This window comes from Drosophila montana, unplaced genomic scaffold, assembly GCF_035044405.1.
Source record: "Drosophila montana isolate Dmon_TW-CO22-7 unplaced genomic scaffold, ASM3504440v1 contig_3200_1, whole genome shotgun sequence".
NCBI lineage: Eukaryota > Metazoa > Arthropoda > Insecta > Diptera > Drosophilidae > Drosophila > Drosophila montana.
Genome location: NW_026998080.1, coordinates 6,489,697 through 6,514,710, shown reverse-complemented (window position 1 = coordinate 6,514,710; position 25,014 = coordinate 6,489,697). Strand labels below are relative to the sequence as shown.

At 40.0% G+C, this 25,014-nt stretch overlaps 6 protein-coding genes across 9 annotated transcripts in view; 3 read left to right on the top strand and 3 right to left on the bottom strand.

Annotated features, from left to right (window-relative positions):
• The first annotated feature begins 46 nt into the window (after positions 1 to 46).
• LOC135432229 (ATPase inhibitor A, mitochondrial) lies at positions 47 to 6,408 on the top strand. Its single transcript, XM_064687796.1, has 4 exons — positions 47 to 86; positions 334 to 421; positions 699 to 843; positions 6,115 to 6,408. The coding sequence occupies exons 2-4, from the start codon at positions 372 to 374 to the stop codon at positions 6,241 to 6,243; spliced, it is 324 nt and encodes a 107-aa protein (XP_064543866.1). The 5' UTR covers positions 47 to 86; positions 334 to 371; the 3' UTR covers positions 6,244 to 6,408.
• Positions 838 to 2,770, bottom strand: yellow-d2. Its single transcript, XM_064687785.1, has 2 exons — positions 2,234 to 2,770; positions 838 to 2,102 (listed from the first exon to the last, which is right to left on the bottom strand). Exons 1-2 carry the CDS (start codon positions 2,472 to 2,474, stop codon positions 1,054 to 1,056), a joined length of 1,290 nt encoding a protein of 429 aa, XP_064543855.1. The 5' UTR covers positions 2,475 to 2,770; the 3' UTR covers positions 838 to 1,053.
• yellow-d lies at positions 3,429 to 5,344 on the bottom strand. Its single transcript, XM_064687783.1, has 3 exons — positions 4,808 to 5,344; positions 3,997 to 4,746; positions 3,429 to 3,927 (listed from the first exon to the last, which is right to left on the bottom strand). The coding sequence occupies exons 1-3, from the start codon at positions 5,309 to 5,311 to the stop codon at positions 3,796 to 3,798; spliced, it is 1,386 nt and encodes a 461-aa protein (XP_064543853.1). The 5' UTR covers positions 5,312 to 5,344; the 3' UTR covers positions 3,429 to 3,795.
• Positions 6,409 to 7,355: 947 nt separating the features above from the next.
• Positions 7,356 to 8,080, top strand: LOC135432228 (uncharacterized). The gene is made up of 3 exons (XM_064687795.1): positions 7,356 to 7,511; positions 7,571 to 7,652; positions 7,710 to 8,080. Exons 1-3 carry the CDS (start codon positions 7,459 to 7,461, stop codon positions 7,914 to 7,916), a joined length of 342 nt encoding a protein of 113 aa, XP_064543865.1. The 5' UTR covers positions 7,356 to 7,458; the 3' UTR covers positions 7,917 to 8,080.
• Positions 8,081 to 8,631: 551 nt separating this feature from the next.
• Positions 8,632 to 9,805, top strand: LOC135432227 (uncharacterized). 2 transcript variants are annotated; one of them, XM_064687794.1, is made up of 6 exons: positions 8,632 to 8,790; positions 8,861 to 8,921; positions 8,979 to 9,138; positions 9,255 to 9,346; positions 9,406 to 9,472; positions 9,532 to 9,805. In XM_064687794.1, the coding sequence occupies exons 1-3, from the start codon at positions 8,699 to 8,701 to the stop codon at positions 9,117 to 9,119; spliced, it is 294 nt and encodes a 97-aa protein (XP_064543864.1). In that variant the 5' UTR covers positions 8,632 to 8,698; the 3' UTR covers positions 9,120 to 9,138; positions 9,255 to 9,346; positions 9,406 to 9,472; positions 9,532 to 9,805. The 2 variants fall into 2 exon arrangements, with proteins under 2 accessions (XP_064543864.1, XP_064543863.1); XM_064687793.1 differs by having other exon boundaries at positions 8,979 to 9,168.
• Positions 9,806 to 12,685: 2,880 nt separating this feature from the next.
• The window catches only part of apt (apontic), a 45,704-nt gene continuing 33,375 nt past the window's right edge, over positions 12,686 to 25,014 (bottom strand). For all 3 annotated transcript variants that reach the window (XM_064687781.1, XM_064687780.1, XM_064687782.1), the window contains 4 exons: positions 15,204 to 15,309; positions 14,875 to 15,135; positions 14,563 to 14,809; positions 12,686 to 14,492 (listed from right to left, as the gene is read on the bottom strand). In XM_064687781.1, coding sequence (XP_064543851.1) covers positions 13,649 to 14,492; positions 14,563 to 14,809; positions 14,875 to 15,135; positions 15,204 to 15,309 — 1,458 coding nt within the window. In that variant the 3' untranslated portion in view covers positions 12,686 to 13,648. The remainder of the gene's footprint in view (positions 14,493 to 14,562; positions 14,810 to 14,874; positions 15,136 to 15,203; positions 15,310 to 25,014) is intronic.

The window sequence follows — 25,014 nt, the reverse complement described above, 5'->3', positions numbered from 1 at the left end:
TTTTATATAGTGGCAGCTCTAAAACCAACCGGCTCGAAGTTTCGGGCACAGTTGCGACATATAAGTTTCACAAGCAGAGAAGTCAGGTAGGTTTTTGCGCCACAATAAAAATTGTTCTATATATATGTATGTTCATACATATAATTTAATGTTTTTCTTTGTGTGAAAACAATAAAGAAAAGAGCAACATACCCATAGATATTTCGATACACAAAACAAAATTTTAATGTGTATTCATGTGGCTTTTCTTTGTTTATTTTACGTGGAACCCAACTGCTTGCGGAAATTTCTCGCAGATCATTGTGTTTTAAAAGCCGTATTTTCTTTTTCCAGATTTTTTAGATCAGTTTTTGCACAACTTATTGAAAGAAATGTTTGTTGTACGTCGTAGCACTGCCCGTTTGTACCCCGCAGGAGTACAGTAAGTTTTTAACCTATAATTAAATGCTAATTGGTTAACACCTTTATACACAAATGGCTTAACAAAATACATTACACAAAATTATTTTTCTAACACGCACATACGTAACTTTCGTAAATTATTACTGATAAGATAATTCGATCACGAAAATTTCATTTCTATTGACCCGGCAATATATGCATTTGTGTGTGTGATTGTGTGTGCCTATGACTTCATTATTACATAACAAGTGCAAATGTTCTAATGCCTTCTATGTATTGCGCTTTCCTCCCTACAGATTGGCGAAAATGAGCGGCAGCCAGCTAGGCGACTTGGGTAGCGGCGCCGGCCAGGGCGGCGGTGGCGGCGGCTCTATTCGTGCTGCTGGTGGCGCCTTTGGCAAGCTGGAGGCTGCACGCGAGGAGGAGTTCTTCTACAAGAAGGTGAGTAGACTGCAATTGAATTCAGCTAAACGCAAATATGTACAATTTATTTAAATGGCGTCCAGGTCACACTAAATGAGAAATGCTTTAAAATTTTACCGCAATTTCGTTGTAGCATGGCGAATGTGCTAAAAAAAAGTAGAAGAATCGAGAAAAGAAAAAAAGGTGGCAACACTGGGTTTCAAAAAGACAGCCAGATTGAGATTGGGCTTAGTAACAGGGCATTCCATGGAACAGCTCATGGATGCCGCACTTTTGTATGCGAAAATTGACTTCTTTAAAATTAAGTCCCGCTCCAAAAGCCTTTTGTAAGCGATTCGAGAGCGCCCATAGCTCCTCCTTGCCTTCGTGGTTTCGGACAATCTTAAGACCGCTGATAAATTGCAGCCGCTGCTGATCTTGGATCAGTAGGGATAGATTCTCTTGATTGTACGCTTGGCGTATGTTCCAAGCCAGTATACTGGTCGGCTGTACCAAGCCGCAGAGCAACATGCCCGTCTCGCTCATGGCTGCGGCCACACACTGGCTGCCGCGCTTGCCCAGCAGCAGGAACTGATCCAGCCCAGCGCTGACATCGTTTCGTTTCCAGATACTGGCATTGTTGACCACTTGCAGTGGTATTGCCATTTGCCAATCGCTGGATAGCGAGTGGAAATACAGCATACGCTCCATGTGCCCAGCCAGTCCGTGTGGGGTTAGTGTGAGAGCCACGGTGCCATCCCATAGCTGGAAACTCTCGCCGGCTATCGTAAAGGTGCCAAAGTCTGGATGCGGATAGGTGAACTTGTTCTCGATGCGCCACGATTTTTGGGCGGCCATGTCATAGACCACAATGCCATCGCCAATAGAGTCCGCCATGTACACGTGGCCCACATCGCAATTGTGTGCATCCAGGTCGATGGTGGGCGTCACGAAGCGACTGACGCCCGTCTTGTACATGTCCTTAGGCATGCGATAATGATGCACCACGCCCCCGCTAGCCAAGTCAAGGGCGTACAACTGGGGCGGGCAGTGCTGCACAAAGTCAATCTCGCCACTGTCCAATATCCACATGCGTCCGCACTCGTCGATCTGTGTGCGATATACGGATGTCAGGCCGTTGCAGTCGGCGCCATGGGATTGATGCCAATCGTAGTTGGGATAGGCACGCAGCTCGGTGCCGTTCTCTCGCACCTCGTTGGTCACATAGGCCAGGGAGTAGGGCACGCCCTTAGTGAAGCGCGGTATGGTCACAAAAATGGAGGGCGTCTTGTCACCATCTAAGCGAAGAAAGAAAGTTGATATTTAGTCAAATCTGGGATGGAACTTGCAGCACAACAATGGAGAATGATGTCAGCTTAAGAGCTTTTTGTTTTGCGTTAGCTTAATATTTCGATTGTCATTTGCTTACGTGTGTAGTAGACATCCACATCGATGGGCACGACACCATCAGGATCATAGAGACCTTCGCGCAGTACGCGCTCCCGTTCCTCGGGCGTGGGGAAGCTCAGCTGCAGGTTGCGCGCCTCAAAGACTCTCTCCAAGGCCTTGGAGTCGTATCCCAAGCCGGGCGCCGTGGCATATTGTCCTGCCACGATGCCGAGCACACAGCTAAGCATTGCTATTATCCTTAGGCATTGCTGGTGTTCCATGATGCTGCTGTAATCCTTTCACTTTCGCGTGATCTGCGCCACGTAAGACCAAAATTGTAACTGCGCACGCGTCGCCAGTGTGCGGTTCATGTCTTTCTAATCCGCCTGACCAGACCAGACCTGGTCAATTGGGTCAGCTTTGTGGTAAACTGGTTTAATTGCACATTAAAAGCTTGCATTGAAATTCTCATTGTAAAGATCTTGTTTATATCAACCGAAAAAATAACTTCCAAAAAAGCTGTGCAATTCGTAGCGGCTAATTATGCACGCCTTCCAGCCCCTTCCAGTTGCCACACTGTGCAGCAGCATACGCTGTCAAGGCAGAGTCCATTGCCCTGCGTAAGTGTCGCAGCAATAAATCACATATACTCTAACGTCTTGTTTTCGGCTGAGATCTTAAGCAAACTGAACTTTTCGTTTGCTTAAGACTTGACGTTGGAAATGTTTTTTCCCTCGAAAAACAACAAGGTTTCACCAAACTTAGATGCGGGTCTCTGTGCTATTGGATCTCTCCGTTTGCTTTGCTGAAGAGTAAATTGATTATACAAAACAAGGTTCATCTCTCAGATCTTATGCTAATATCAAAATACTCTTTCACTTTGCCAAAGAGTAAACTAAAGGTGTCAATTAAAGATCGAAGTAAGATTTCTCTTTCTGCATATAGTTTGCTTAATGCCAAGTCATCATGCAAAGTGATCTCTTGGTTTAAAATTCGTATTTTCAGCTTTCTCTAATCATTAGGCCTGCCAGAGAGTATTCAATATTCGTTTGATTAGCTTCTGTTTTGTTTATTAGTTGCTTATTTTTAACCGGATCCAGTTTCAATGTTGTTAACCAGTTGATTTAAAACAAATTCCACTCGTTCCACGTGTCCGCGAAATCGTCTTCAATGCGTAGCATTGGCGATAAGGCGACTTTGAACTTTGTTGACAAAAATATTAGCGATAAATATGGTTTCACTAGGCGGCCAGCATAACGCAATACAGCTCGACTATAAAAATACCCCGGTTCGAGGGGTAAATGTTATGTAATGCGATGTAGTTTAATTGCGTCCCATATTTATATTATTACGATTAAGCAACTAAATAACTAAAATATTATAATTAATTGTTTTATCTGTTGTTTTGTTTAGCCTTTTGTATTTTACGATTTTGGTTAATCCGAAAATGGAATTTCTCTTTAATCGAGGCTTTCTAATTTGCGAGCGTTTACTGTAGCTTCCGTGAACTGGCAAAATGAATGCTTAAAGTAGTTAGACTGTTTATTTAGGGTAACCAATTAGCTCTCATCTGTAGTCGGCTTATGTAGGGATTAACTAAAATTAAGTAAAGACCAAACGGTTGCTCAGATCGTCGTCGCTGGCAAAGAATACCCCGCTGTGTATATCGTCCAGCGGACGGCGCAAAATGCGGAAATTGATCTCGTTCGAATTTAATGTGCCGCTGGAAATTTTCTGCAACAGGACGAAAATCAGGCAGCATAAGAAGCTTGCAAGGAACAGGTTGACACGGAATACTCATACCTGAAAACGATTGGAGAACATCCAGAGCTCCTCCTGACCGCCGGCATTGCGCACCACCTTCATGCCGCTAACAAACTGCAGCTCGCTGGACTTGGCTGGCAGGTTGCCAAAGTTGCGTGTGTTGTAGGGCGTGTTCGTGTTCCAGGCGAACAGCTTGATGGGATTGAAGGTGACACAGTAGAGATTATTGCGACTGTCTATGGCGGAGGCGGCACATTCGCTTTTACGCCTGCCCAGCAGCTTGAATTGCTCCGGCATGGCATCCACAGCATCCTCCCAGTTCGCCCGTCTGTTCAGCACGCTCAGTGGCACCGAGTACTCACTGACACTGGCCAGTGGATGGAAATAGAGATTGCGTTTGTCGTTGTTCACGGCAAAGTTGCCGTCCATCAGAATGAAGCTCTCGCCGGCAATGGTGTGCTGTCCATGGTCGGGATCTGGGTACATGAAACGATTCTCGATGCGCCAAGCCGCATTCGCCTGTTGATCGTAGACGACAAGGCCGTGATAGGAGACATCCGACACATAGACGATGGTGCGTGCACAGTTGCCGCGCGGCGGTGGATCCTGAACCAGCAAATTCGGTGTTATGAAGAGCGAGGCGCCCGACACATAAGTATCATTGGGGAAACGGAAGCGATGCAGCAAACGATCGTCGTTGAGATCGAACTGCAGCAACTGCGGCGGGCAGCGCTGCATGCCACCAACATTGCCCGAATCAATGACCCACAACTGATTGCACTCCGAGATCTGGAAAGCAGTTAACCAATGAGCCAACCTATTTGGGTACGCACAGCTCCCAGCTACTTACGGCTACACGAAACGCGGAGGTGATCTGGTCACAGTTGTCACCATTGTTGTTGTGCCAGTTAAAGCTGGGATACGGCTGCAATTGTGGTCCGTTGCTGCCCAACTGCTCGGAGACAGTGGCCAGAGTGTAGGGTATGCCGGTGACAAAACGTGGCACGGTGGTAATAACACGCACCTGCCCGTTGGGCAAATAATGTGGCTGAACATCGATGGGCGTACCATAGCCCGCCATCAAATTACCATCTGCCTGCGCCTTTTGACGATCCTGTTCCGAAGCGAAGCCGTACTCCAATTGTCGCCATTGATGCACCGTTTCCACGGTGCGCGTGGGACGTCGTAAGCCTGGCCCAGCAGGAAGCATGCCGCCGGGACCGACACCGGCAGCGCTGTAGCCAGGACCGAGATTGGCAGGGCTGTAGCCAGCCTCCCCAAGACTTGTGCTGATTACGAGCAGCAGAGGCAGAGCCAAAGCCAGCAGCCGCATTATTTCTGGTCGCTGTCTCATCTTGAATGATTGCTCAATTGTCAAAGTGCTGGCTAGAATTGTGATGGGCAGCGCTTATCAACGATTTATATAGAAGAATATATGTGTTTGTATTTGTATTCTTTTTGGTGCTGATAATTTTAATATTTAGGCTTGCAGGCGGGCTAAGCCGCATTCATAAATATTGACTTTTAATTAGCTGTATTTGCGTTCTTTCTTATGAGCACTGTTTAGCCAGATGGAGCAATAATAATTGTTCAATATCCACTTTCTGCTGGTCGATTCTTTGCTTTTTGGTCGCGTTTTCATCAGTTCGGCTGCCAATTTACAACTAAAACTGGCTCGAAGGCAACGCCAGCCAATATCCAACAGCCGATACAGAATCAGGTTCAAGTTCAGGTTGGGATCTCAGGCAGATGCTACAGCAGCAACAGCGGCAGCAGCAGCAGCAGCAAAAATAATATGTTTTCGTTTTTCACCCGAGTCTTTTTCTCTTATTTAGCTTTTATGTTCTCTCATTCGCAAGTTAATAATATGGTGGCTAATTTGCATGCGGTGACAAGATGTTAATAGACATTTTTTGGGGAGCTCGTCTCTGTGTGTGTGTGTGTTAAAAGTATTTTTACTTAATATTCGCGCTGGCGCTCAGACACTGGGGCTTTTACGCGATAGCTAAGCGGCTTTATAAAGTCGGTAAATAATACTTTCGAAAACAATATTGTCAATTATCGCTAAGGTATAATTAACTTTTGCCCATCAATTGTGCTCACGTTGCAATAATAAATTACTCAAACAAATCTTTGTTTGTTTATTTTTTTTTTCAGCAAAAGGAGCAATTGGAGCGCCTAAAAAACGATCAGATCCATCAGGCCGAATTCCATCATCTGCAGATCAAGGAGCACGAGGAGGCCATCCAGCGCCACAAGGATTTCCTTAACAACTTGCACAAGTGAACAACTGAAGAAAAAACACTCTCGCAGCACTTAAAACTATATCGTGACATTTAACTTAATTGCATTTAACGTTTATATATTTGTGTATGGTTCTTAAAGTAAACACGAACTGTCTCTAAATGCTTTAATAAAGAATTGTTTTTAATGCACGCTTTTGGCATAAAACTGGAATTTTATATTTCTTCTAGGATCGTCAACTGGTTATCCCATTGATTAATAACATTTGACTGAGATCTTACTTAACAGCTTTATCTTACTAGAGAATTTTAAATGTTTTGTTTTTCTCATTTCTATTTCGGGTTTAACGTCTTATTTAATCAGTGTAGTAAATAAATTTAATGCTCGTCTAGATCTTGCATCTAACAGTCCTTATGTACGTATTGCTAACTGGTTTTCGGCTCTGTTAACATTTTGAATTAAAATTCAGAACGTTCTTTTACGCAACGTCATTCATTAAATTGTATTTATAAGCAATATTTATTCGCCTGTAAATTAACTCTGATATTGCTTCTGGGTGCCGCAAGTCAACGTAAGCGCATAAAATTAACTGATTCCTGATCAATTCGGAACATTTTATATTTTATGTCACGTTAGGTAGGAAGGAAGGAAGTACATACCCCTCAATTGAAATTGTATTACATTTTTTTGATTACATAATCTTAATTGGCATTTGAACTGAGTTCGGAATTTATTCGGAATGCAAATATGTTTGAATATATAGCTTCGATCTCACAGAGCAAAATTGAGTTCTTGTATTCCCTTCGCAGATCAAATACCCCTCTTTCAGGTGCATTTAAAGCGGAACAGCTGGTTTGACTGCCATCTTTTCATAACAATCGAACAATTAACACAAAAGTTGTTTACAAATGAATTTTCCATGGTGCTGATCGAGAAATGCTAGGTCAAGGTCATTGAAGACGTGCTCAGCGCATGAGTTGACAATTACCGAAATTAGCTTTAAAATTAGCCTAAAAGTATGCACCAGAGTTTCAATTGAGCGCATTAGCACAGTGACGTCCACGAATAATGTGCATGCCCGCGTCAAATGTGCAGCGTTGATTTGGGCAAATTTCTAAAAACAACATTACTTTCATATTGAAAAAACTTAGTTACATTTGAGTATACATCAAAATTGTGTGTATTAGAAGACTAAATTCGTTTTCCTTTCTTATCAGAAATTGAATTCTTGGCCTTCGTTTAACTACTTATTAGAAAATGTCGAATATAATACGCAAAATTCTAAAACAAACCAAAGATTTAACCAACTGGTAAGGCCACTTCAGGCATTATTAATTATTAACAAAATGCATTAAAAACCTCTTTCAAGGAAATTTTTAATCAAAAACAACTTTAATCTGGCTAATGTAATGGGCAACAGTATGGATCTAAAGCTGGAGGAGCTGCGTCTGGTAAGTAGTATATACTTAGTTATACACCTAGACTCATGCGAACATACAAATTCCCAGGAGCGCAACGAGCTGGAGGCCCGCTCCAAGGTGCTATTGCAGCGACAGCGTTGCGTAGAGTCCATGTTAACAGATCTGACGAGGAGCATTAAGCAAATGGATTTCGATATCGAAATGATGCAAATGCAGAAGCCGGCAGAAGTCACGCCGCAAGAGCAGGCGAGCACAGAACCAACGCGGCCAGAGAAGCGTGAACAAAAAATATAGAGAGCCTCATAAAGTGAGATAACAAGCAGAGATCGAGAGAGAGAGAGAGAGGGAAGAGCAAGCAGAATTAGGCGGTGATTTTCGTGGTCTTATCAGTGACAGACGCAAGTTTCTTTGTATGCAAAACAAAAACCCCGCTCGGTGCTTCACCAGCACAATGCGAACTGTCTATATAAATTACTCTGCCCAGTGAGTCGGGCTAATTAGTCGACGAAAAGGGTTTCCCGTAGAACAACATGAAATTCGACGCACTCTGCTTTTTGCTGTTGGCGCTGTTTGCAGCGCTTGGCCTGCTGCCCGGCGCCCAGGCCGTACCTTCGCGCCACAGTGGTGGCAACAGCTGGAGGGGCGGCTCACAGTCGCAGCCACAGCAGCGTCCTTTCTATTACGATGCGCCCATACGTCAGCCCGGTCAGCCCAGGACCATGTACGCCTAACGCACCTTCTTTACCTTAACGATCAAAACTTGAGTGAAATAAATTACAATAGTTTTATATAGTTAACGTTTTTTTCTATGGAGGGGAAGAGCTGCTGCTGGAGGGCATATCAATAGCATGTAGCTCACCTTTATGCTCATATTCGATATCTGTTTTCAGCTCTAAGGATGACGCGAATTAATCCCTAACATGTTTTGCTTATAGCCTTTTATTATAAACTATTTAGCCTGCCCTTAGCCTTCAACATTTTGATTTATGTCAGACTCTTTTTCTGTATACTCATTAAATTCAATATTTTCATGTAAATTCATTATTTTTCCAAATTTGAAGAGAAACAATTTTAAAATGGCTCAAAATTTGCTTACCGTGTCTGCCTTCGTTGCGAAAAACCTTCGTTTGTTGCAGCCCCAACAACTCTACTGTCAACAAGTGATTAAGTAAGTGTGTGCATGCTACCCGGAAAAGTCCGCTCAGCTCTGCTCAGCTTTGCTCTAAACCCTACTCTAGGTACACCGAGAGGGTCCGGGAGGTGGGCAAGGCAAGGGAAAGTGTGCACTTCTTAAAAACGGTTTGTTTGTGAGTGTGAGTTCTGTGCATCAGATTCTTAACACGCGTCCTATTATAGCAACGGGAACAACTGAAGGACCTGCGTGGTAAAATACTTAAGGAGAGGGACCTTATAAAAGAGAGAATTGAAGAGTTGGATAAGCAAATTGATAGCATCAAAAAGAAAAACAATGACCGCGAAAAGAAGACGACCGGCTGAATGGCTGACTTGTCAAATCGTAGGAGCCATTGCTTTAATATTTTCCTATGTCAGTTTCCTTTAGTACTAAATTCAATCATTTTTAAGTCTAGTTGTGCCTGTTCAAAATTTTACTTTTCTTTTTTACTTTTTCAGATGCTAATTATGGAAGGCTTCTTCGGGCAAACAAAGAGAGCTGCGCTGTGCTTGTTGAGACCCTTAAGATCTGTTCATCAACAGACCTTCAAGTGAGCTCCCCGATATCTGTGGGGTAACACATAATAATCTATCGTCATCTATTATCCAGGCATTACAGCCGTAAAACGTATAAGCAGATGGGCAGAAGAGATAACTATTTGAACTCCTTGAAACTAGTTTGTATTCTATAAATGTAGCTCCTCTCGTATGTAGTTAATTATTTATCTATCCAAAGCTACATGTGCACACGAGTTTTAAAAGGAATAGAAAACTTAACGAGCGCAAATTGGTTGACTTAAAAATAGTAGAGTTGGAAAAAAAAATTAACTACGTCCTAGCAAAGTTGAACAGTGAAACAATTGAAAATGATGGAGAATAGACTGCACGAGGAAGCCAACCATATGGACGATAAATTCAATTCAAATATGACTCTCTACGAAGATTCTTAAATTAAATAACCGTTGTAATTTTTATCCAAATATATGGTGCACTATTCTAATAATATTAAATCACTTGGTTTTTCTATTAAAAACTTGGTTTTTCTTGTGTTCGGCTTCCATCATGGTAATGCGTTGCTTCAATTAATGAGAATCGCATAGAAAAGCGACATTTGGAATGAAAGGCTGTGCTTTTGTTCCTTTTAAGTGCATTGTTTTTAGCTTATTCAATTCAAGTTCAGTGCGTGATATTTACACTGACTTCATATATCAACTCCTTCCTAGCCAAGAATATATATGAACATATTGTCAAAAATGTCTACTGTAACGTAGTCATTGGAAATACATTCAGTTGCCTTTCGATTTTTAAACGATGCGTATATATATTAAGAAAAATTAAATTTCAAAATTTTTGTTTCTTTTCCAACCTAAAATTTCTGGCTGTGGCGACATTCAATATGGCAAATATTCTGCGCAGCAAATATAAAAATGTTTTCAATCTATTGAATACCCAAAGAGTGTGGTCTTTACAATACATAAAGTGAGTCTTTTTTTGTTTATTTTTTTTTTGTTAATTACTATTACTAAGCTAATTCCAAACGAATTACTTAGGCATTCCACTGAGAAGCTTCACGAGAAGGGCAAAGCCACGGATAACATTTACTTTCTGAAAATAGTTTGTACTTGAAATGATTCTATTTTCTTTTTAATTTGTTTTTTTTTTCCATTTAGCAATATGATCAGCTTCGTACGTTAAGACGGAGAAAGCTAGCCAAACGAAGAGAACTAGATAGGAATATCGTGGACCTAAATGATCAGCTAGAGGACATTGAGAATGCGATAAGAGAACATCGAACAGTCTAAAATTTGCTTAGTCATGTCATTTTATTTTAGGATTTAGGTAGATAGAAAATAGTGTTAGGCTTACATTCTTTTATTTTGCCATTTTAAGAATAATTTTCTTTGCCATAAGAATGCCTGCCAATATCTACACCAAAAACCTTGACAAAGGCGGACTAAAATTGAATTTTTCTTTTGAGAAATGATCGCAACTACGTTCTCGTATATAATTAGATATTTATAGTTAGGGTGAAACCTTGCGAATATAAAAGCAACCAATTCATTATCGAGTCTGCCCATTTTAGGCTCAATTTCGAAACTTCATTTAAACTTCATTTAGGTGCCTTTGGAAAATATAACAAAAAAAATTGATCATTTAAAATCGGAATTTCGAAATATTGGTCATGGAAAACTTCAGTTTAAGGGCTGCTGCAAAAATGTTTTGGTACATAAATAACTTCTCTCTAAGAAGCACAACCCCAGCTATGAGAGGCCCAATTATAACCAGACATTACTGCGAGCAAATTCTAGAAAGGGGCAAAGCGCGAGAGAACGTCCACTTTCGGAAAATAGTTAGTTACTTTGAGTGGCATTCGGTTCTAACTTTTGATATTAATTTTTCAATTTCTATTTAAAGGAACACGAACAGCTGCAACGTATTCTCGAAAAGCAAAGGCAATTAAGGAGGGAAATTGAGAAATTGGATAAAGAGCTGGAGGACATGAAAAGAAATGTGAAGAAAGGCGATGAAAATTCATCCGACAAGGATTGATAAGCATACGTACCTTAGTAGGCGCCTTTAAGAGAAATTCTGAATAATGATTTCCATCAAAATTAAACGTTGTAAACTCTTTTCAAAATTAAAACCTCATTTCACAACTTTCTGTGTTATTTTAAATTTGTAGTGATATTTTTTTTTTTTTTTTTATAAGAGCAAAATGCTGCCGGCTAGTAAAGTGCTCAAGTCCAATAGCTTGTTGAAGCCCATATTTGATGCTTTGCCGCAAGGATATTGGAATATCATGCCTCGGCCCTATACCAAGGAGATTTACGAAAGAGCCAGGGCCGTAGAGAATATGCACTTTTTGAAAATTGTTCGTACTGGAAATATATTTAAGAAGTGCTACCCCTACTCTAACTAAACCCTTTCACATCCACGTCAGCAAAGGGAACAGCTGCAAAAGCTGCGCAACAAAATGATCAGGGACCGAAAAAAAGAAGAAGATAGTCTGAATGTGAACGCCAGTCTGGACTTGAAAGAATCACGAGTTGCGAGAACACAGCAAGCAGATAATTGAAATTGTGTTTCTGGAGATTGATTCAGCAAAATTCTGGCCAGAACAGCATTTGACAAAACAGTAGGCAGACGTAAATCTGTTCCAAATACATGCTATTTTGAACAAAACTAAATTCAAAATTCTAAATTCAATATTCAACAATGTGGTGCTGCTGCAGGCCCAGGTGTGTGATGGAGTGCCTCATTAGATGGAATCTACTGATCCCTCAACAGCTGCGCCTGTTATCAGACAACGAAAAAGCTAAAAATCTCGAGGCGAAGGTAAGTGCTATTGCTTAAATATACCCTAGAATATGTGTTGTTTATGCTGTTGTTTTTGCTCAGAAACTAGCCATGTGGAGTAAACAAATTGGAGAGTTGGTTCGGGTAAGTCGTTCAGTTCACAGTTTACAGTTCGGTCAACTTTCACCAAATGCAATCATTCGTAGAAGCGTGAAATGCTTTCACTTATAAGCGATTACATTCAGCTACAGGAGCGTTATGTGGAGTCGAGACTGCGAAGCAATAAAAAGTTGCTGACATATGCAAAGAGAATTTGGAGCTTGCGCAGAAAGGAGTCGTCTTGAGTGATATAGATGAATGATTGGTTTAGGAATTTTGATTTAACTGGTGGTCTTACGATTATAATATCTCTTCATTTTATTTAAAATAGTTTGTATTTCTCATTTACAAATGCTTTACAAGAAGCGTTACATAACGGGCGCCAATAAAATGAAAAAGAAATGCTGCTTCAAAGTAAAGGCTCTTTTATATAATGTATGTTATATGTTTGTATATATAAATATATATATATATGGATAGATCGCTTAACAACATTTGAAACAATAAATGTGTGGATATACTTGCAAATTAATATGGCATTTAAAAACGAAAAACATGTCCACATACGAACTATACAAAATAAATATAAATCAGCATTAAGAATTTCCGATCATATAGATAATATGCGCGCTATATGCAAAGTGGATTAACTTAGTTCTATAATAAGATAAAAAAAGATTTGTTGTGCATTTCGTTAGTCGAACTCAAGTCAAAAATATATACATACATATATATAAATACATATATATATATGTATATATTTTATAAGTACATTTTTAAAATACATTTGTGGTAAGTAGAGTTGGTGTATGTGTGAGTGTGCGTGTGTGTGTGTGCGTTTAGGTTTGAGCAACTTGGAGAGCTGTTACGGGTACTACAACTAGAACTAGAACTAAGTAGAACTAAAAACTTGAATGCGTTCGGGCGTATTCACAAATCACTTGACTTGGTCAAGTGCAGAGCCACAAAACACGTGCCTTAACTCACCTGCCTCTGCCCAGGAGTCTGTTGTGTCCCTGTGTGTGTGTGTGCGTATGTTTGTGTGTGTGAGGTAGGCTGTATGCATGGGCTGCTGTTGTATTGAGGGCGAGAGTCCTTTAACTATATAAAATAATATGGCATACTTTTGTGCGCCGCTGCAGCTGCAAGCGCTATGAGCTGCCGTTTATCTATGTGTGTGTGTATGTGTGTGTGCTTCTAGCTTTTAAATACTGGTCAAAACAATGCCAGGAATGTTGTGAATTGCAGCTCAATGCATGTGTTATGCTTCTGTGTGTGTTTCCGTGTGTGTGTGTGCCGGTCTGTCTCTGGTTACAAAATTTGTTGCTTATCCTAAAATTTAACTTTAGCTACGCCCTACGTGCTAAGTGTGCTACGTGCTACAAAGTTACAGCTACAACTATAACAACGATGAAAACGATGATAATCAAGCAGTTAACAGTGAACGATGCGTTGCTCTAACTGGGCAACCGCTTGCTGGCCAGCTCCTGCAGCTTTTGCAGCGCCAGCGTCTTGTTAATCTCGACCAGATCGCGACTGTGCTTGGCCGCCTGCAATTGTACCTCCAGTATTTTCATGCGCATCATATGCTCCTTGCTCTGCATCTCCATAAACAGGCGCAGCTCAAAGGAGTTGCCTGTGCTGCTGCTGGCGGCGCCGGCGGCTGCGCTGCTGCTGCTACTGCCGCCGCCAACGACGACAACGCCGCTGCTGCTGCTGCAGCGCTCCAAGGCTTGACTGTCTGCGGATTGGGGCACAGCTGCGGTTAGTGGCAGTGGCAGTGGAAGAGGCAGCGTTGACTGTTGCTCCTCGCTGGCCAGACTGCTGCTGCTTGTGCGCTGTCGTTTGGCCATGGGCTTCAGCAGCTCATCATCATCCTCATTATTGTTGTTGTTGTTGTTGTTGCTGTGTTGATGCTGTTGTTGTTGCAGGGCCACAGCCTGCGCCTGATGCTGCTGTATGGCAGCAGCCGCTGCGGCAGCTGCGCTCGGGAATTGGCCACTGCGCAGCGCGTTGAGCGCCTCCAGCGTAGCGGATATGTTGTTCATGTTGAAGCTGGGCTGAAAGCCGGACATGTCGCCACCAGTGGGCGGCAAAAAGGCGCTGCTTGCGTCCAGCGTTGCGGCCGCCGGACTCTCTGGCTCGTGCAGGCCATTGCGACTGTGATTGGGCGAGACGCTCAGACGCTCGCCATTGGCATGGATATCGTTGCTGTGATTATTGTAGGTCTCATTGAAGGTTTCATTGGTCTCCTCCTCCTTGATGTCCACATCGCACAGCTCCTGTGGCGGTGTGCGGCTGCTGCAATTGACCAAGCAAAAAGATTAGTTAGTTGTGTTTGCCCCGTTCACGTAGTTGCTGTGGCACTTACTCATCCATATCATGCTCATCAGCATTGAATTTGTAGTCATCGCGATATTCAAAGTCCTCCTCAAGTGCCAGCGGTATTTTGGAGTAGTCAATGCCATCAAGTGCCTCCGATTTGCACGCCTTTTTCGCCTCCTGCATAAAGTCCCAGACCTCAAAGGTGAACGGTGAGGGCTTCTTGCGATCGGCCACCTCAGCGCCGAATCTGGCCAGGCGATTGTTATAGTCGAGTATCTCGTTACGCGTGCAGGCTGATATGAAACAAAAGGAATGATTAGCTTAGAATATAAGTTAGTTAGATATTTGCCGTGCTCACCCTTCATGCGACGCCATTGCTCCTTGAGGCGATTGCAGGTGCGATCGGTGCCAAATTGATTGGAGAACTTTTGATGTATGATCTTCCAGGCCTTGTTCTTGACGGCGGTTAGGCCAGCGTCTAGTCGCTTATTCTCAATGATCCGCATATCCTTGCGGCACAGATCCAGCAAGTATTTCTTCTCCTGGTGATTCCAGTTCTGTGTACGCTCGCGTTTCTTATACATGTTCATCGATGGGCTGTTCATGTATTGCGTCATTTCTGTGCAAAAACAAACGAATACAAATGATGTTAAACAACAATTGTGTTTAAGATTTAATGTAGTTTACCTGTCTTCAGATCGACACCCTCCAACAAATTGTGGTTGGTGCTCTGCCAGTTGGCGGCTATCTTCATAAAAGCCTCCAGATCGTTGGCCGTATACTGTTTGTTCACCTGAAATAATTAGAAATTTTATCGTTCAATTAAATGCGCATTTTAATAATATCCATTCCCGATCCCAAAAACTCAAATCTCAACTTGAACCATCCCAAATGTCGAGCTACTTGGGCATGCAAAACTTGTGCCGCTTGAGACTTGTGAAACGCTTTAAGACGCACTTGAAGATACATTGAACCTGACTTTCTGGACTTAAATTCCGATTGCCACAAAACAAAAGAATAAAAAAATATAAGGATTCGAGCTGGTTTTTGTTTTGTGCATGATTTCTGACAAGCGTCTGACATTGTCTGATATTCTGATATGCTCTGGCAATATGTGATGCCACAATTTAATTGATTTTCAATTAGCCAACAGACAGCACTTGCCATTAAAGGGGGGCAGGGCAAATACGAGGGGCAAGGGGCACGCGTGCATTCTTCACACGAAATATAAATGTTTTGCGAGCCATTTTGAAATGGGCCAAGAAATTATGAATAACAATGACTGTAAAATGCATTTATATAAAGGAGAATCAAATAAATTTTATCAAAAGTAAGACACACACCCACACACACACACACACACACACACACACACACAACAATAACACACTCTCTCGGCTAACAAACAGCTGCCGACATTTTGTGCGCTGCTTTTTTTGTGTGTGTGTATTTTTCAGGGGCGATCGAACGTCGCACTGACAGCCAATTATATTAAGATCGAACACACTTACACACACACACACACACACTCATACACTCTCACAGTTGCACACAAATTCTTCATAATCGGCTACATATATAGCCAATATGCCCATCCATATATATTTAATTATTGTGTTTGTGTGTGTGTGTGTGTGTGTTGTGTGTGTGTGTGTGTCGTCTCTGCCGTTCTACCCAAAAACTTATGCGCTATGCACCTTGATTAAAACTTTAAGAAAACAAATGCAAAAAATCACAAAGAAAAAAGCTCAATAAAACTAGCAGATTACCTTATGCCCAGCACTGAGTTGGCTTATATCTATTTTCTAGTTAATTTTCAAAGTGAGGAAAAAATATTTAAATGAATCATATAATTTAATAAATCTGGATAGAATGAAGTAATCTATCGCAGCATCATCTAAAGCTATTATTGTGAATACATAACATCCAGAGACCAACTAAAACCGCAGTTTGGATAGAGTTCACAGACAAAAGTCCCATATAGATAAGGGTGGTTATATATATATATAGAATCTAGAGTATAGAAAATAGAGTATAGAATACAGCATATATTTTTGAAGGACTTATAAAGTTTACTTATTAAATTAAATATATGTATGTCTGTCTATATAGTCTTTCTCTAGTCTCACAGTTGTTTTTTTGTTAAACGCTAGAAACAGACTGACACTTAACACTAATGCTTAACATAATCTTTAACAAACATAAACATTTTTTTAACTGTATATATTACTTTATATTTTTTGTGGATTTCTCCAGTTTTAATTGGTATGGAACCACTGTGCTCGCCGCGGCGCTGGCACAAAAATCGTCAATCTTTAAGTACGTTTTATTGTGCTTTATTTAATTTCATTTCATTTCGATTTTTCAGCTCTCTGCCCCCTTATCCAATACCCCTGCCCCGCTCTCCTCACTCCGCACTCCGCTCGCCTACACCCCTGGCCCCCCGCTACACCCGCTACAAACTTCACTTCACTTAACGCTGCGCCATGTGTTCAATATTTTTATGCCGTATCTGATTTACAATTTGCATTTGTGAGTACTCATGTATACGTACATATATACATATATTTATATATGTTTGAATGGATGCGTATGGGTATTTAATGGGTATAGACGAGCGCACACATACACATATATGCATATATGTGTGTGTGTATGTATGTATGTATTGTGGAAGGAACTTAGTCATTGAACGACGTCAAATTGTGTTTATGATTACGTTTATTACTTATTTATTTGCACATATTTATTAACAATTGATAATTATTCAATTTGAGTTAGGAAGCTGCCCGTCGATTTGACAGCCAGCAAAAGGGGCGTGGCATAGCAACACACAGCCGAAGCGGGAATACGCGAGCTGTCTAGGAACTGGATTAGACCAGGAAATAAAGAGAAAAGTCTTTGCTTGAAAGATATGTCAAAAAAATGCCTATATCTTGAGATAGTTCAAATTTCGGCAGCCCGCGCTGAGATCACATCAATAACAAACTGAAACGTGCTAACAATAACATTTATAATAATAAAAAAATTATAAAAATAATCACTCCAATCAATTGTGACCATTAAGCATTGAAATTAAACAACTAAAAACTGGTTTATAGGCGAGTAGATGGTTTTATTTATTTTTTTCATTATTTCGTATTTCTCGTTTTGTTAATATTAAAACCAAAAATAATTATTGCCATTGCTTTACATTGTGTGGAACCTACACGCAGCGACAATATGTGTTAACCTTGTGCCTTTAAATAAAGCACGGCATTGTGATGGGGGCCCCCAGCTACAGAAACCGAAAAAAATATATCAGACAGTAACTGTCGGAGGTATTTCTAGCTGCCTGCCGCCCCCGCCTCCTCTTTCCCTCTCCCTCTCTCTCCCTCTCTTAACCCCATACGAGAGTGTGTGTGTAATTACGACAAATTAACAAAGTTATTGCATGTGCTCTTCTTCGAGTTAGTACAGTGAACTATATTTGTCAAAGACAAGTTAAAGCAACGTTACAGTTCACACTCGCTAACTGTTTCGTCTGAAGTGCGAATGGTACGCATTTTAATGGGGTCCCATATAAGTACAGCTACGAGTACCGAGCCGAAAGACCAGCAGTGCCTGGAGGGCACGACACACACACACACACACACACGCACGCTCACATACACACGCATACATATCTTTTATATTTATTTAGGTATTATAAGTACGTAACTGGGAATCGTTAAACTTTGTAGCACTCGACATGATTTTACAGATTCCATTTTAATATGTATACCACGTACTTTAAGATGCATAAGCAAGAGAGTTTGAATGACAGCAATGAACATTGGTGAGCTCTTCAAATGTCTTTAATCTCGAGATCTTTGAGATCGGGAATTATTAAATTTAGTATGCAGCTTCTTATATGCCACTTTTATGTATACCAGTTAATTGGAAAGGTTTAAGTTATGTAGTTATTATATAACCAGATGCAAGCACTTCTCTTAGAACTTAGAATCTTTGAGATCGAGAACTATTATATTCAGTTTCTCATATGCCAAAGCCCATCAAAATTTGTGTTAGTTTTCATATTGGATTGATTTTCGAACTTTTTACAGAGCATCTCCAGGTCGAGTTAACTCAGTTTGTTCTTTTACGTTTCGTGCCTTGCGGCACACAAATTTATGTATTATTATAATTACACAGAGTCGAAATACTAAAATAAAAACTGAAATGTCATCGAACGTTCAAGTGGGCAAACCCATGAAAACTCGAGCTACCAAAGTGCCCAAATCCCAAGACCCATTCCCAAACCCAATCCCAATCCCAATCCCAATCTCGCTGGTTCCGCCGTGTCGCTCCGGTTGAATTCAAGTGGCATCGAGCATTGATTTGTACAGTGTTTATTGTTCTAACGTCGCAGTATTCCCTATTTCAATACGTAGCCCATTCTTGTGGCTTAAGTGGAGCTTGCTTCGCTCTCTGCCCAACCCCTTTGCACACCCTTTCGGCTCTTCGGTTGAGTACTCAACCACACACACACACACACACAGTACACACACACACAGCCACTTTTAGTTTAACATATGCATTTTTATTCATATATATATTTTACTTGAACAATTTCTGTTATAATTTGGACGCAGCTGACGGAAATTGACTCATGGCTGGCGAATTATGCTCCAGGTGTGCATGACACTGGCGCTGCCAACAACAAATTTATTAGAAATTGCTACAAAAGCAACAACAACAACAACAACAACACACACATGCACAAACGACTTATGCAAACAAATAAACTAATTTCATGACGCACACGCGCGCGCCTGCGCAGTTGCTTCAACTGCCGCCGCCGCCGTCGACGTCGCCGTCGACGTCGCTGTCGCCGTCGTCGTCGTGTTGTGCTACTTACAATTGTAACTAGCTAAAGAAAAAAACCGAACTAAGATTTTTTCGTTTTTTTCCAAACGTGCCTTTGTTTACTTCCCAGCTCAAGCCTGGCCTACACCCAAAAAAATATATGTTGGAAAAAGCGTCGCGCGCGAGTTCAGTGACATTTTTTACTACTCTTTCAGCTACCCTTACATAGGGTATCATGGGTTTAACAGCGAATGTGTAAAACGTATGCGACTATCCTATAGATGCGATAATAACATTACCAGTGTTGGCAGCTACCAAAAAAAGTAGCTGAAGTTAATTTTAAAAATAGCTAAAAACAGCTGTATCAGCTTGCTGAGCACCGCTGAAAATAGCCAACATGAATGCTAACTTATCTTAGTTGCATTAACTTATCGAAATTCGAAATTAGTTTGGTCAGCGGACAGAGAATTAACCGATCAAAGATTAAATTTTGCATGAATAACAATAGTAATAATAATAATAATGATTATAATAATACTAATAATAATAATAAGACTAAAACAAAAATAGATAGTAATAATAATAATAATAGTAATAAAAATAATAAAAGTAATAATAATAATAATAATAATAATAATAATAATAATAATAATAATAATAATAATAATAATAATAATAATAATAATAATAATAATAATAATAATAATAGTAATAAAAATAATAATAATAGTAATAAAAAAAAATAATAATAATGATGTTAATAATAATAGTAATAAAAAAAATAATAATAATGATGATAATAATAATAATAATAATAATAATAATAATAATAATAATAATAATAATGATAATAATATTAATAATAATAATATAAATAGTGAAAATAATAATAATAGTAAAATTAGTAATAAGAGTAATAATAATTGGCAATAAAAATCAATACAAGTTATTAAAGTTTTCTTCTCTTAGCGAAGCGGAAATTTTCAACTAATAAATTAATCGTTTAGCTGTCCCCAATTGAAGTTAAGAGTGTTTAAACTTCGCCTACACAAAACCACCGAATTCTTTGTTGCTCGTTTTGTAGTTGTTGTTTTTGTTTTTACGTTTATTTTTTTTTTTATAGTCTGTGACAATTGTTGAGGCATCGACTGTAAGTCGAATTGCGCATGCGTAGGTAAAACTTACTAAATTATTGGGTTGTGTTTCATTAGTCAGCCCACAAGGCGGCGCATGGATGGGGGGAATAAGCTTTCGGGCGCAGCTGGCTGGCTGACTGACTGGCTCAAAGTTGAGTGTTGGGGACCCAACTGTGCGCGCATACTTTTCAAACGGACTGTAGCCGTGCCGTAGTAGTATGTTGTGTCTTTTCGGTGTCTCTGTGACAGCTGCAGAGATATCGGCAAGCCAAATGGATTACCTATGCCACTAGGCGACTATTTCTATTGCTATCGCCATCTCAATCGGGCTGGAAACAAATGGAGCAGAGCTCGCATTTGAATAGTCATTATGTGGTTAAGACGCGTACTCGCATTCGTTGTATTCATACACTCATATCTCCAAAACTCATTGTACTTTATGCGTGCTGTCTGTGACTTTCTTTGGCCGTACACACATCGACACACACACACCCTAAACATGGCTGGCTGACAAGTTCATTACACTGAACACTCCGCACACATGCACACAGAATTCAATGGGCTGCCCCCTTGCCTTATATGGCCAATGCCGATTGTTAAGTGTATTGTTACGAGCATATAAATTAGGAGGCGGGCGCAGACCTTGCCCCAATGGGCGTGTTATAGCGAATGTTGTAGTCCAAATTAAGTGGCAAGACATCTGCAATTGATTTGTCTACAGATTTTCACATTCAAATGCACTATAAAATCAATCGACTGAAACCTAGCGGCTTATAAGCTAACAAAAGAGCTAGAACTGCTTGCGAATTATAGCTGAACGCTACTTTTCATTATTTGCCAGTAGCTTTTTATGCTTTCTTTTATATTTTTTATAAAGAACTTAAGCCAACATATGCATATAACATATATGTTTGCATGGTATAAAGTTTGTTTGTTTCCACACAAATATTTTAGTTGACTTATTTTGAGTTAGTTTGCTAGAAAGTTGGCTTAAGCATGGGCAGTCTCATTGTCAGCAACACCCACACAACATAACTCATTTAAGTTGCCCCCCCCTCTGCCACTTTGCCACAAGTCGAAAGCAGTTGCCACCAATTGCTGACTGGCATTTGAACATTTTTCGTAGCTGCCACTTTTGAATTTCTATACAAAAGTTTCTTTAATTGTTTATAACTTGAGCGAGTGTGAGTGTGTGTGCGAGTGTGAGAGTGTGTGTGTGTGTGTGTTAAGTTGAGATATTTTTTGATGTGGGTTAACATTTCTTTAAGCATTTCACTTGGTAGTCTCAAATTCGTTGTTGTTATAAAATCTTACTCGACAATTCTAAGCACCGAGAACGCAACAACAACAACAACAAATTTTGTTAGTCATTTTTTTACCCAAAAAATTTCATTTGAATATTGAAACTTATTGTTGTTGCTTTTTACTGGGATATATGTAGATGTGTGTGTGTGTATCTAATTTCTTTTCATACTGCCTTCAAGCAGGGTCTTGTTGTTGTTGTTGTAGCATTTTATAATCGCATCAAGTCATGATTACGCTATGACTTTATACTTTAGACTTCTGCTCCATAGGTTGTGTGTGTGTGTGTGTGTGTGTGTGTGTGTGTGTGTGTGTGTGTGTGTGTGTGTGAGCACTTGAAGGCGTTCAAATAATTTCTGGTTCCATTTAACTTGGACTTAACGTAACGAAAACTGAAACGCTTCAAGTAGACGACGAAGCCGAAACTACTTACAAATCAAAAGAAAGAAAGCCTCATATTCGATCCCCACCGAAACGCGGCTGACAAGTCCCCCTACCCCTTCCCCCTCGCACAAACCCAACCCCTCTTAAAGATTTCAGCAGCCATGTGGTTACAGAGTTGAGTTATTTTTGAAGTTTTGTTGGTTTTTTTTTTGGCATTAATTGTTCCGAATCTAAGATTGATTGAAGGAGTTCAGTGAACTATTTGAGAATCATGTAAATGATTATTACTTGAACGCGATACGCCGAATTTTAGAATGCAGTCATTAAACAAGCAGCCAACCAGCTACTCAATACTCGATACTCATTTGAATTGGCCAGCCAATGCTATATAGAGAGAGATATATACAGTCGTCGGGTGTGACCACGCCCAGTGGCTGCCATGTCATGTCTCGCAATGCGCAATAATAATTACAAATGATCAGATGTCAATTTCTTACCCAAGCGGCAGCAACAGTTCTCTGTATCTCAAAGCCGCTGGCGTTGGATTTTTTTAAACAAATGAAATTTATTGTTAACGGTTAGTGACCCGAATTACACGTATCGCTTATTTATATCTATACATTACCACACACACACACACACACACACACAGATACAGAGACAGAGCAGATCAAACTCTACACCCAAACGCCAGGCCGATCGACTCTGGGCATTCTGTAAGCGTGTGTGTGTGTGTGTGTGGCATGTATCTTTAAGTAGCATAAAAGTCAATTCAAGTCGAGTCTGTATAACTGACTGACTGTCTCGACTTTCTGCTGCTTAGCTTTAAGCGTTTTAATTGCGCCAAACGCCGCCTACAAAGCGAAGACGTTGCTCAGCTCAGCTCAGATAATGTATCTTTGTATCTGATCTTAATGTGCACACACAGCACACACTCTTTTCTTGTATGTGTGTGTCTGTGTGCGTGTCTGTGTGCAAGTAGGTCTTCAAAGATCGAACTGCTTCAATTAGTAAGCAGCCATAATCATCAAGACAAACTTTGGCGCTGCTTTTCTTCGAACTATTTTACGCAGACGCAAGTAGAAACGAGTTCGAATTTTATTAAAAAACTATTTGTCGGGTGATTTTGCAATATTATTTTGACTATTAGAATCCAAATAGGGGAACAGACTTCAAAGAGTCATCAAACAACAATCGTTGCAATATTATTTCTTAATAGTTGTGTATAAATGAAAAGTTTCAGAAACTAGCCGAGTTCTGGGCTTGACAAATTTTTGTACATGGGCTCTAATAACATTTTCAATGGGAATATCTTCTACTGTTCTTATTTGTATAATATATATAATAAATATAACAACAATATATATAATTTATGGACCACATACTATAACTATTTATCTATGATCTCTCTATTTATTTATAACAAATTTTTGTCTTAGAGCAATTTTTTTTTAGAATTGCTTTTGACTTTATCTAAGAAAGTCTTTCAAAGAAAATGTATGTCAAGGATTTTTCTATTCAAACTCTCGAATATTTGCGCATTGAAATTCTATTTCTAATTGAAGAATATTTATTTTTGGGATTTTTTCATTTAACTTTTCGAATATTTGAGCCTTAAAATTCTGTAAATTTAACCAAATTGTAAGCTGGTCGACTCGTAAATCTAAGCATATTTCTAAATTGTGATCATAACTGTTTGCATAATTTCTTAAGGTTTGCAATGGATTAATTGAAATGCAAGTTGGCTGCGTTTTGTTGAGACTCATTTTAATGGAAAAGTGGCCACGCACAGTTGCTGAGCCACACACACACACACACACACGCAGTCATCAATATTGTATCTTTGTATCTTGTATCTTTTTTGCCTTTTCACTGTTGTTGTCGCCTCACGTTCTTTGGGCCTGTGACGACCATCAATTGTTGTCGTTGTTCTTTATAACTTTGCACGTACGCATTTCGGCTTTTCCTTTCCAATTCAAACTAATCCCGAAAAAAAAAGATTGTTTTTTTTAATCTGCTTCTTTTTTTTGCTGGATTCTAATGCCCATTTCGCATGCGGCGTCACATTGTGGCAAATGCGCAGCAGCTGCTGCGACTTGTTGCAGTTGCCGTTGCAAAATTGCGCATGTATCTTACAGATACTTTTTGTATCTATCAGCATGTTTCGGTTTTACATGCGTTCATTATTTGCCTTTTTGGCATTTTGAAATCGCAATTTAATTGTTGATTTAGGCGTGTTTTTTTATGGCTTATCTGGCGGCGGCTAAAAGCCAAAGGCAAATTAATTTAAATGCGCGCCCTCAAATGGCATAAAATACAAATTGTTTAATTAGCAACAAGAACAACAACAGCAACAACAACAACAACACGAAAGTACAGCAAAACAAATGTGTTAACTAATTCTAGGCAATTGCCCCGAACTGATAAAATGACACAGAAGAAAAGCTAAAAAGTAAACGCGCCCCTTTGGCAATGTGACGCCTGCCTTTGTTGAATGTTTATCAGGGTCTTTGTCTCTACTCTATTCTATGCTGGGTATACTTGAGTAACTAAGTATGTTCTGCTTGGTTGACTATATATTATCGCCTTTAATAAGCCATATAGAAAGTGGAGATAGCGGCTGTCGCCTAGTTACAGTTAATTGCAATTTCATTTATAATTCCCAAACAGTTTAAGCTTAAAATAATATATGTATATGCCGCGACCTTGCGCTAGTTGCTTATGTTTATTAAAGAGTAACCGAGTTTCCGCTTGTTGTAAAAAGTTTCTTTATGCGGGCGCTTTTGAATTGCATTTAAATATAAACAAGGTTTAAATTTTAATTAGTTAGAAAAACGTATAAACGCAAG

Bases quoted from the DNA above. Each gene is read 5' to 3' on its own strand.
- LOC135432229 (XM_064687796.1), top strand. From the start codon at position 372: ATGTTTGTTGTACGTCGTAGCACTGCCCGTTTGTACCCCGCAGGAGTA. The intron at 422-698 runs GTAAGTTTTTAA...TCCTCCCTACAG, and splicing joins TTGTACCCCGCAGGAGTACA to ATTGGCGAAAATGAGCGGCA. The intron at 844-6,114 runs GTGAGTAGACTG...TTTTTTTTTCAG, and splicing joins AGGAGTTCTTCTACAAGAAG to CAAAAGGAGCAATTGGAGCG.
- yellow-d2 (XM_064687785.1), bottom strand. From the start codon at position 2,474: ATGGAACACCAGCAATGCCTAAGGATAATAGCAATGCTTAGCTGTGTG. The intron at 2,103-2,233 runs GTAAGCAAATGA...TTCTTCGCTTAG, and splicing joins TGTGGATGTCTACTACACAC to ATGGTGACAAGACGCCCTCC.
- yellow-d (XM_064687783.1), bottom strand. From the start codon at position 5,311: ATGAGACAGCGACCAGAAATAATGCGGCTGCTGGCTTTGGCTCTGCCT. The intron at 4,747-4,807 runs GTAAGTAGCTGG...ACTGCTTTCCAG, and splicing joins CCTCCGCGTTTCGTGTAGCC to ATCTCGGAGTGCAATCAGTT. The intron at 3,928-3,996 runs GTATGAGTATTC...GTCCTGTTGCAG, and splicing joins TGTTCTCCAATCGTTTTCAG to AAAATTTCCAGCGGCACATT.
- LOC135432228 (XM_064687795.1), top strand. From the start codon at position 7,459: ATGTCGAATATAATACGCAAAATTCTAAAACAAACCAAAGATTTAACC. The intron at 7,512-7,570 runs GTAAGGCCACTT...ACCTCTTTCAAG, and splicing joins ACCAAAGATTTAACCAACTG to GAAATTTTTAATCAAAAACA. The intron at 7,653-7,709 runs GTAAGTAGTATA...ACAAATTCCCAG, and splicing joins AGCTGGAGGAGCTGCGTCTG to GAGCGCAACGAGCTGGAGGC.
- LOC135432227 (XM_064687794.1), top strand. From the start codon at position 8,699: ATGGCTCAAAATTTGCTTACCGTGTCTGCCTTCGTTGCGAAAAACCTT. The intron at 8,791-8,860 runs GTAAGTGTGTGC...ACCCTACTCTAG, and splicing joins TACTGTCAACAAGTGATTAA to GTACACCGAGAGGGTCCGGG. The intron at 8,922-8,978 runs GTTTGTTTGTGA...GTCCTATTATAG, and splicing joins GTGTGCACTTCTTAAAAACG to CAACGGGAACAACTGAAGGA.